This window comes from Engystomops pustulosus, chromosome 2 (genome assembly GCF_040894005.1).
Source record: "Engystomops pustulosus chromosome 2, aEngPut4.maternal, whole genome shotgun sequence".
Taxonomy (NCBI): domain Eukaryota; kingdom Metazoa; phylum Chordata; class Amphibia; order Anura; family Leptodactylidae; genus Engystomops; species Engystomops pustulosus.
The window spans coordinates 16653447-16663962 of NC_092412.1; the positions used below are offsets into that span (position 1 = coordinate 16653447).

Genomic DNA, 10516 nt, shown 5'->3' on the forward strand with positions numbered 1-10516 from the left:
CAGTAGCTAATTTTCTGATAGATTAGGCAACCAATGATTTAACCATTTTTGGGGAAGTCTACCCAGAAAAAGAAATTGCTCAACACAGAGGACAGCTTTTCATAAATGTATATTTATTGTACCAAATACTGCAATAATAACGTACAAAGTTCTACTCAAAATATACAGTCTACTAGTAGCACAGTGTTACATACTACTACATATTATTATTGACTTTAATGCTTTGTATATGATAGAGCTGGACAATCCTTATCCTTATCTCCTTCATTTTCAGTCCATAAATTAAGGGGTTAATGATTGGCGGTCCCGCAAGGAGCTGGACGGACATAACCATCCTAAGCTCAAAAGGAAATTCGGTGGGAATAAACCTGTACATCAGCAGTTCAAAAAGTAAGTTGGAAGCATAATTGGTGATAGTAATGAGGTGAGGAGTGCAGGTTTGGAGGGCTTTAGCTCGAAAGTCTTTGGAGGACCTTATGCAGACCTTGAGAATCCTAATGTAGGAGCAGATGATGAGAATTGGCATTAATACGATAAAGGTTGAGGCAATGAACAGACCAAATCCATTGTTGATTGTGGTGTCATCGCAGGAGAGTCTTACGATGGACCAGTTATCACAGTAAATCTTTAGGATGATCCGATCACATAATGTAAGCCTGATGGTCAATACGATATGTATGGAAACCAGGACAATGGTGTACATCCAAGCCAAGACCACGAGTTTGGCAACGGAGGTGAAGGACATTATGTTGTTGTATCTCAGAGGGTTGCAGATACACACATAGCGGTCATAGGCCATGACGGTCAGGATGGTCATCTCACAGCCCAAGTAGGTATGGATACAGAACACTTGTGTAACGCAACCAATGTAGGAAATGTCATCGATCTTGAAAAATAAGTCCACAAAAAGACTAGGAAAGAAGGAGCTGCTCCCGTACAGCCCATTGATGCACAATACGGATATGAAGATGTACATTGGCTCTTGTAGACTTTTGTTTAACACTACGGAGGCGATGACCGAACAGTTGAAGAGAATGATCATCATATAGACGGAGAGGACAATAACACTGTAGATGTATCTAGTATAGGTCATTTCTCCAAAGCTGAGGTGTAGAGTGTAGGGGTGAGAGTAGCTGAAGTTCTGCATTGTTAGAACTGTGTATATTGAAGTTTCTTAAGATCTGCCAAGTATAAGTAAAATAAATTACATCAAGAAATCCAAAATTTTACAGGTGGAACAGATGTGCAGGCTTAAAAAGTGGGATATTTGACAATTAATGAAGGATTAAATGGGCAAATACTGATCAGTGGAGCATAAGAAAATAATAACTGGGTTACTCGCTCTCACCATCCCATGTTGAAGCTGCTCATTCCCCACTTTCTTTGTGAGGCCTCAAGACACAGGAAAAACTTAAAAACAAATCCTCAACAAGTAGTGGCCTACCAGCAGAGACGGGAAAAATTAGCAAGCTCTCCTCCATTAGGTGGGTTGTCCTGGATTGCAGGCTCCCAACTAAGAGCAGCCCCCTTACTGGAGTCAGGAGGAGACCAGAGCAGCAACTAGACCAAAGAAGAGCATTCCACAAATGTTAAAAAAAAGCTTAAACTTTTCCAGATCTACCCCATTAAACTACCAGTTCCCTTAGGTAGGAGAAGAAACGTCCTTTCTAGAATTCGCTCTTTTAGATGAAATCTTACTCGTTTACCTATAAAAAAAATTCTCCTTCCAAGTCATGTGACAATGATAAGTCCAATTTTATTTGAGTTTAATCAGGCGGGAGGGGAGGTGTTACTTCACATAGCCATATCATTGGTTCTATAAACCTAAACAATGCATCAAAGGTAAGTATCTCATCTTCCAGATCACAACTGGAGACACAGGCATTTAAAGACATAGGGTGTCATTTACTAAGGGCCTAATCCTCCATGGACAACGCGCCGCTGGATCGCGACAGGACCGGTTAAGTAAATGTGCCCTATAGATGGTAACGTGAGCTGTAGATAAAGTTCCAATCTTTAACTGCCTGCATCTCTGTTTCCGTAGATCACACATCTATAAGCCTGATGTGATCTAAAAGATGAGACTATTATCTTTAATTTGACACCATGTGTGACGGACAGAGGGATCGGGAAAAGACAACGGGCTATGAGACTAGCACCCTTCACAGCTGTTTCTTCCTTCCAAAAGTCAGGATACCAGGAAAAATATCAGAATCACAGGAATGGTATAAAACTAACTAAGAAGAACCTATAGCCAGCACTTTAGAAAAAGAGTGAACAGAATATTTATATTATTCACAGGCACCGCCCCAAGCAATTGTTGGGGCAGAACTCGGACCGGAGTCAAATTCAGACAGCAGTGAAGATTAAAACAATGGGTGAGAAGATGTTCATCACAGCAGGTTAACTATCAAAGAACCAAAAGGTGTGGTGCATGACTCATGTCATGCAGAATGGACGTTACAAGGACCGGGACAAGGGGGCATCCTCTATGCCTAGAGGAGATGAGGTTCTACCATCATCATAGATAGACATGGAGCATCCTCTACACCTAGAGGAGAGGAGGTTCTACCATCACCATAGACATGGGGCATCCTCTACACCTAGAGGAGAGGAGATTCTACCATCACCATAGACATGGGGCATCCTCTACACCTAGAGGAGAGGAGATTCTACCATCACCATAGACATGTGGCATCCTCTACACCTAGAGGAGAGGAGATTCTACCATCACCATAGACAGGGGGCATCCTCTACACCTAGAAGAGAGGTGGTTCTACCATCACCATAGATAGGGGGCATCCTCTACACCTAGAGGAGAGGCAGCTCTACCATCACCATAGACATGTGGCATCCTCTACACCTAGAGGAGAGACTGTTCTACCATCACCATAGACATGGGGTATCCTCTACACCTAGAGGAGAGGAGGTTCTATCATCACCATAGACAGGGGGCATCCTCTACACCTAGAACAGAGGTGGTTCTACCATCAACATAGACAGGGGGCATCCTCTACACCTAGAGGAGAGGCAGCTCTACCATCACCATAGACAGGGGGCATCCTCTTTACCTAGAGGGGAGGTTCTACCATCACCAAAGACAGGGGGCATCCTCTGCGCCGAGAGGAGAGGAGGTTCTACCATCATCATAGACAGGGGGCATCCTCTACACCCAGAGGAGAGGAGGTTCTACCATCACCATAGACAGGGGGCATCTTCTGCGCCTAGAGGAGAGGAGGTTCTACCATCATCATAGACAGGGGGAATCCTCTGCGCCTAGAGGAGAGGAGGTTCTACCATCATCATAGACATGGAGCATCCTCTACACCTAGAGGAGAGGAGGTTCTACCATCACCATAGACAGGGGCATCCTCTACACCTAGAGGAGAGGCAGTTCTACCATCAACATAGACAGGGGGCATCCTCTACACCTAGAGGAGAGGAGGTTCTATCATCACCATAGACATGGGGCATCCTCTACACCTAGAGGAGAGGAGATTCTACCATCACCATAGACAGGGGGAATCCTCTTTACCTAGCGGAGAGGAGGTTCTACCATCACCATAGACAGGGGGCATCCTCTACACCTAGAGGAGAGGAGATTCTACCATCACCATAGACAGGGGGCATCCTCTTTACCTAGAGGAGAGGAGGTTCTACCATCACCATAGACAGGGGGCATCCTCTACACCTAGAGGAGAGGAGGTTCTACCATCACCATAGACAGGGGGCATCCTCTACACCCAGAGGAGAGGAGGTTCTACCATCACCATAGACAGGGGGCATCTTCTGCGCCTAGAGGAGAGGAGGTTCTACCATCATCATAGACAGGGGGAATCCTCTGCGCCTAGAGGAGAGGAGGTTCTACCATCATCATAGACATGGAGCATCCTCTACACCTAGAGGAGAGGAGGTTCTACCATCACCATAGACAGGGGCATCCTCTACACCTAGAGGAGAGGCAGTTCTACCATCAACATAGACAGGGGGCATCCTCTACACCTAGAGGAGAGGAGGTTCTATCATCACCATAGACATGGGGCATCCTCTACACCTAGAGGAGAGGAGATTCTACCATCACCATAGACAGGGGGAATCCTCTTTACCTAGAGGAGAGGAGGTTCTTCCATCACCATAGACAGGGGGCATCCTCTACACCTAGAGGAGAGGAGATTCTACCATCACCATAGACAGGGGGCATCCTCTTTACCTAGAGGAGAGGAGGTTCTACCATCACCATAGACAGGGGGCATCCTCTACACCTAGAGGAGAGGAGGTTCTACCATCACCATAGACAGGGGGCATCCTCTACACCCAGAGGAGAGGAGGTTCTACCATCACCATAGACAGGGGGCATCTTCTGCGCCTAGAGGAGAGGAGGTTCTACCATCATCATAGACAGGGGGCATCCTCTGTGCCTAGAGGAGAGGCAGTTCTACCATCACCACAGACATGGGGCATCCTCTACACCTAGAGGAGAGGAGGTTCTACCATCATCATAGACAGGGGGCATCCTCTGTGCCTAGAGGGAAGGTGGTTCTACCATCTACCATCACCATAGATGGGGATTCTTTACTGTACGAGCAGTGAGACTATGGACCTCTCTGCCACAGGAGGTTGTTATGGAGGACTCTGTACATGTTCAAGAGAGGCCTGGATGCCTTTCTGGAGAGCGAAATATCACAGCTTATGGGGAAAAAACATTTATTCTTAAAGGTTTGGCTTGACTTAAATCTTTCACCAGCTTTATATACTATGATACTATGACTTTTCTCAGCTCACTGAGATTTTAAATAGATTCAGCAGTGAAGGACCTTTTGATGTTTGATTTCTATCACAGGGGTAAGCTTGCATTAACCAGTATTTGCAAATACTTAAAAAGTGGGTCCCCTTATATATAAAGAGTCCACTGTGTAGATAGTGTGTAGCAGCTGATGTTCATGTCCCTTGACCACAACGCTATTCTCACCTGCTACTGGACTCAGGACCCTGTTCTCCATATGGTGCAGATGCAAGGCCAACCCCCTCAATAAGTTTCACAAAATAGCTGGCTATGTTGAGTTCTATAAAAAGTTACATTGCGATATAAACCAATTTTACGTACCTGAAGGCTTGGCCCTCATTGAGGTAAATGGGAACAGAGAACCTTTCACCACCTCACACATGTGTAGATGTTCAAATGTAGGGACTGCTACATGGATTGAGGGAAACATTGAATTTTCTTTTTAGCCCCCATGATTACTAAGATATCAGTCCTGGTATCTGACCATTATAATCCTCTCCACTGTCAGTATGAGCTTAAGCAGAGGAGGGGGTATGTGTTATTATATGTAAGAGAAGATTATAACAACACATGCCCCCTCCTATGCTCCAGTAACACCTCTCTGACAGTGGAGAGAATTATAATGATCAGATACTGGAACTGATATCTCAGTAACTCCGGTGGGTTATAAAAGAAAATTCTAAATCCCCCAGAGTCTGTGTAATAGCCCCTATATCATAGTTTGTGCATCTCCACATGTGTGAGGTGGTGAAATATCCTCTTTAAGTAGCACTCAAAAAAGCTGTTAAAATTTGGGCCACTGAGATAAGGGGAGAGAAGAAGACTCCAAACGGTGCCATTTACAGTGGAACTATTGCTTTGCTTGAGGCCCCAGCAATACCAAATCCTTGGTACACAGCCACTATATAGAGCATTGTATTCTGCCAGACCCTAACAAGTGATCAGTAGAGGGTCTAGATGTCAAACGATTTTGATCGCTCACCTAAAGATGGACCATCAATAAGAAATACTAGACAACATCTTTAGGGTCAAGAATAAAAAAATAAGGAAACAGTTAAAAATAGTATCATGTTAATTAAATGGAAAATGAACTTGTTTTAAAAAGAAAAACTGAAAAAATGTGAATAGTCAAAAAATAACAATAAATAATCATAAGAAATGATTAATAAATTTAAAAAAAATACTAAAATTTTAAATCAAATAGCCATCTAATGCTGGTGACATGCAGGACTGATACTCACTGTGGTTGGTGCAGGCACACACTATGCCTCGTCCTCCTCATGTCTAAGGGCTTTTTATAGCCAGATTTTTCGTCTATGGGACTAATTATGGCCGATGTCGACAGTTTCTTGTAAAATAACAGTTTATCACCGGAGGGACTGTGACTCCCCGGGGGATGCGTCTTATACATCTTCTAACATCTTAATGTAAAGGTGGAATAGTAACATAGAGGATTAGACAGGGGTATCACTATGTATATTAGTTGTCATACCACCAGAACAGAACCATTCAGATCATACAGCAGCTGTTTTGGAATAGTTTTTTTTAAAAACAATGAGTTTTTTTACTATGGCCGACATATTGGTCAAATAAGTCTATGAATTTATGGAGTGATTGTGTTATTAGAATTCATTGGTGAAGAATTTGGCCTGATCATGAAACAATAGCTTGTACCTTGATCTGCCTATCCTGACATTGACCTGTATAGGGAGTATGGGTAACAACTTAGATGGTCCCCTAAACAAAACTTTTAGGTGCGCATGGCTTGTTAAATGCTTATCAGTCCATCAAGGTCTCCTAACTTACCTGGTACCAGCAGAGGAACCAGGACTACTTGAAGAGGTAGGCAGCTTGTGATCCTGTTGCCTCAAAGTTCAACTCATCATACATAGATTAAAGGGTAAAAACTAACAAGCCCACATGGATAATGCCATTCAGATTAGCCCAAAGCCAAAACCAGTCTAGCTGCACTGAGGGTCTGCAACCAAATAGATATAAATTCAATGTGTACAGTTGTCTCCTGAATTTTTGAAGCCATATGACCAATGGTTTGAGTATGGTGTGGCCTTAGCAGCTGAAGGCAGGGCTGCTATCAGGGGAGAATAGTATGACTCCTGTTACAGGCCAGTGCTCGTTATTCGAGTCGAACTTTTCGTTATTCGTCTCGAATAACGAGCCCCATTGAAGTCAATGGGAGACTCGAGCATTTTTCAAGGGGACCAAGGCTCTGCACAGGGAAGCTTGGCCAAACACCTGGGAACCTCAGAAAAGGATGGAAACACCACGGAAATGGACAGGAAACAGCAGGGGCAGCATGCATGGATGCCTCTGAGGCTGCTTAATCGCACCATTATGCCAAAATTATGGGCAACAGCATGGCCATGACAGAGTGACCGAATGAAGCTAGATGGCATCTAAAACATCCAATAATTGACCCTGACTCTATAGGGGACGGCATGCGGAGGCAGCGGCAGGCTAGAGAGTGGCATGGCGACATACCCCAAATGGACTCAGGCATCAAACCAATTTTAAAAATTCCTTTTGGCGAGGATAACGTGTAGCACTGTATGTATCAGTATTTGGCCTGCTTATGGCGGCAGAGAGGAACCAAAGGAGGTGAGCAAGAAGTGCTCAAATGAATTCCTATGTGAACAAAAGGTTGGCGGTATATTTAATCGATAACACAGCATGGTGGCGACATAGGGACCAAGTTACATAACGTATCTGGTGAAGCACCCGAAAAATTAGCCTGACACAGCTCGTTAGCTAAGGGGGCGATATGTGGAGGCAGCTATGGAGACGACTTTTGGAGGCAGCTATGGAGACGACATGTAGAGGCTGCTATGGAGACAATTAAATTTGGATAGTGCCTGTATGTGGCAGTCCAAAAGTTTTCAAAACAGAGGACCGGGTAGGTGGCCCTCCAGAAAAATTAAATAGATAGAGTACCTGTATGTGGCACTCCCAAATTTTTTTTAAAACAGAGGACCAGGTAGGTGGCCCTCCAGAAAAATTAAATACATAGAGTACCTGTATGTGGCACTCCCAAAAAATTTTTAAAACAGAGGACCGGGTAGGTGGCCTTCCAGAAAAATTAAATACATAGAGTACTATAGCTAGAGCCAGTTGTCCCTGGCAAAAAATAGCCAGTTGCCTCTGCTTAAGTGTCCAAAGAGGAGGAGAAGGAGGAGAATGTCAGCGCTGTCAGTCGATAGGCGTGTACTAGAGATGAGCGAGCACTAAAATGCTCGGGTACTCGTTATTCGAGACAAACTTTTCCCGATGCTCGAGTGCTCGTCTCGAATAACGAGCCCCATTGAAGTCAATGGGAGACTCGAGCATTTTTCAAGGGGACCAAGGCTCTGCACAGGGAAGCTTGGCCAAACACCTGGGAACCTCAGAAAAGGATGGAAACACCACGGAAATGGACAGGAAACAGCAGGGGCAGCATGCATGGATGCCTCTGAGGCTGCATAATCGCACCATTATGCCAAAATTATGGGCAACAGCATGGCCATGACAGAGTGACAGAATGTAGCTAGATAACATCTAAAACATTCAATAATTGACCCTGACACTATAGGGGACGGCATGCAGAGGCAGCGGCAGCAGGCTAGAGAGTGTCATGGCGACATACCCTAAATGGACTCAGGCTTCAAACCAATGGGTGGGAGAGAGGAACCAAAGGAGGTGAGCAAGAAGCGCTCAAATAATATCGGTACATGATAAAAGTTTGCCAGTATATTTTGTGGATTACACAGCAGGGTGGCGACAAAGTTAACATGGAAGCCATGAAAACAACCCAAAATTCTGCCTGACACAGCTCGTTTGATAAGGGGACCATGTATGGAGGCAGTGAACTAGTAGTAGATTAAAGGTGCTGCAGTTAAAACTATGTTAGTTGGATCTTGGCATGAAGCTGGCGCTCCGCTGCCAGGCGAGCTTTCGCCAATCCAAGCCCCTGTCTCTCGGCTCCTCCCCAAACAGCACTTCTAAGAACCTTTTGTATAAGATCAAGTGTAGTAGCAGGGGCGTAACTAGGAGGTGCTGCAGTTAAAACTATGTTAGTTGGATCTTGGGATGGAGCTGGCGCTCCGCAGCCAGGCGAGCTTTCGCCAATCCAAGCCCCTGTCTCTAGGCTACTCCCCAAACAGCACTTCTAAGAACCTTTTGTATAAGATCAAGTGTAGTAGCGTTCTTATAAGTTTGGGATATGGCGGGTGAGGGGAATGTAAACAGATGCGCAAGAAGCGCTGAAATAATATCGGTAAATGATAAAAGTTTGCCAGTATATTTTGTGGATTACACAGCAGGGTGGCGACAAAGTTAACAAGTTTGATGTGGAAGCCATGAAAACAACCCAAAATTCTGCCTGACACAGCTCGTTTGATAAGGGGACCATGTATGGAGGCAGTGAACTAGTAGTAGATTAAAGGTGCTGCAGTTAAAACTATGTTAGTTGGATCTTGGCATGGAGCTAGCGCTCCGCTGCCAGGCGAGCTTTCGCCAATCCAAGCCCCTGTCTCTAGGCTACTCCCCAAACAGCACTTCTAAGAACCTTTTGTATAAGATCAAGTGTAGTAGCGTTCTTATAAGTTTGGGATATGGCGGGTGAGGGGAATGTTAACAGATGCGCAAGAAGCGCTGAAATAATATCCCTAAATGGTAAAAGTTTGCCAGTATATTTTGTGGATAACACAGCAGGGTGGCGACAAAGTTAACAACTTTGATGTGGAATCCATGAAAACAACCCAAATTTGTGCCTGACACACCTCGTTTGATAAGGGGACGATGTATGGAGGCAGCTATATGGACGACTTTTGGAGGTAGCAATGGAGACAACGTGTGGAGGCTGCTATGGAGACAATTTAATTTGGATAGTGCCTGTATGTGGTAGTCCAAAAAAGTTTTCAAACCAGAGGAGCAGGTAGGTGGCCCTCCAGAAAAATGGAATAGATTGAGTGCCTGTATGTGGCAGTCCAAAAAAGTTTTCAAACCACAGGAGCAGGTAGGTGGCCCTCCAGAAAAATGGAATAGATTGAGTGCCTGTATGTGGCAGTCCAAAAAAGTTTTCAAACCAGAGGAGCAGGTAGGTGGCCCTCCAGAAAAATTGAATAGATTGAGTGCCTGTATGTGGCAATATTTTACAAAACTGCCTTTGGGCAGTCAAGATTAACCCATATCCGGACAATTGAAAAAATAATAAAGTAAAACATCACTTTTATTAGGGATTCTTAAAAAAGATTGCACTATATTACAAGCTATTGTGGCACAAACCACTAGATGCACAGGACAAACAATGGATTAAAAGCACAGTGTGAACTGAGTCATAGGCAGTTTGCAGGTGGTCAGTGGTATGAAACGTGAGATAGTGGGCACAATACGGGGTCCATATCCACCTATAATACTTGCTATAAGTCCACTATTGGCCAGATAAAGAGGACTGTCCTAAGCAGTATTGTCTGCTACAGTAATGTATCTTATTGTATGGATTAGAACCCTAAAATGACCACCTAGACCAGTGGTGGCGAACCTATGGCACGGGTGCCAGAGGTGGCACTCGGAGCCCTCTTTTTGGGCACCCAAGCCATCAATATAGCACTCGACATAGAACTCAAAGAATCATCCTGCAGTCCCAGGAGACTTGAGAAATGCTGCTCTTAGTGCTATTTTAAAGCAACACATTCTTGATTGCTTGGGACTACAGGCAGAGGTAGAACATGTGGAAAATGG

At 44.5% G+C, this 10516-nt stretch overlaps 1 protein-coding gene across 1 annotated transcript; it reads right to left on the reverse strand.

Annotated features, from left to right (window-relative positions):
* Positions 1–196: 196 nt before the first annotated feature.
* Positions 197–1164, reverse strand: LOC140116421 (olfactory receptor 52D1-like). The gene has a single exon (XM_072132951.1). It carries the CDS (start codon positions 1145–1147, stop codon positions 197–199), a length of 951 nt encoding a protein of 316 aa, XP_071989052.1. The 5' UTR covers positions 1148–1164.
* Between the last annotated feature and the right edge of the window lie 9352 nt (positions 1165–10516).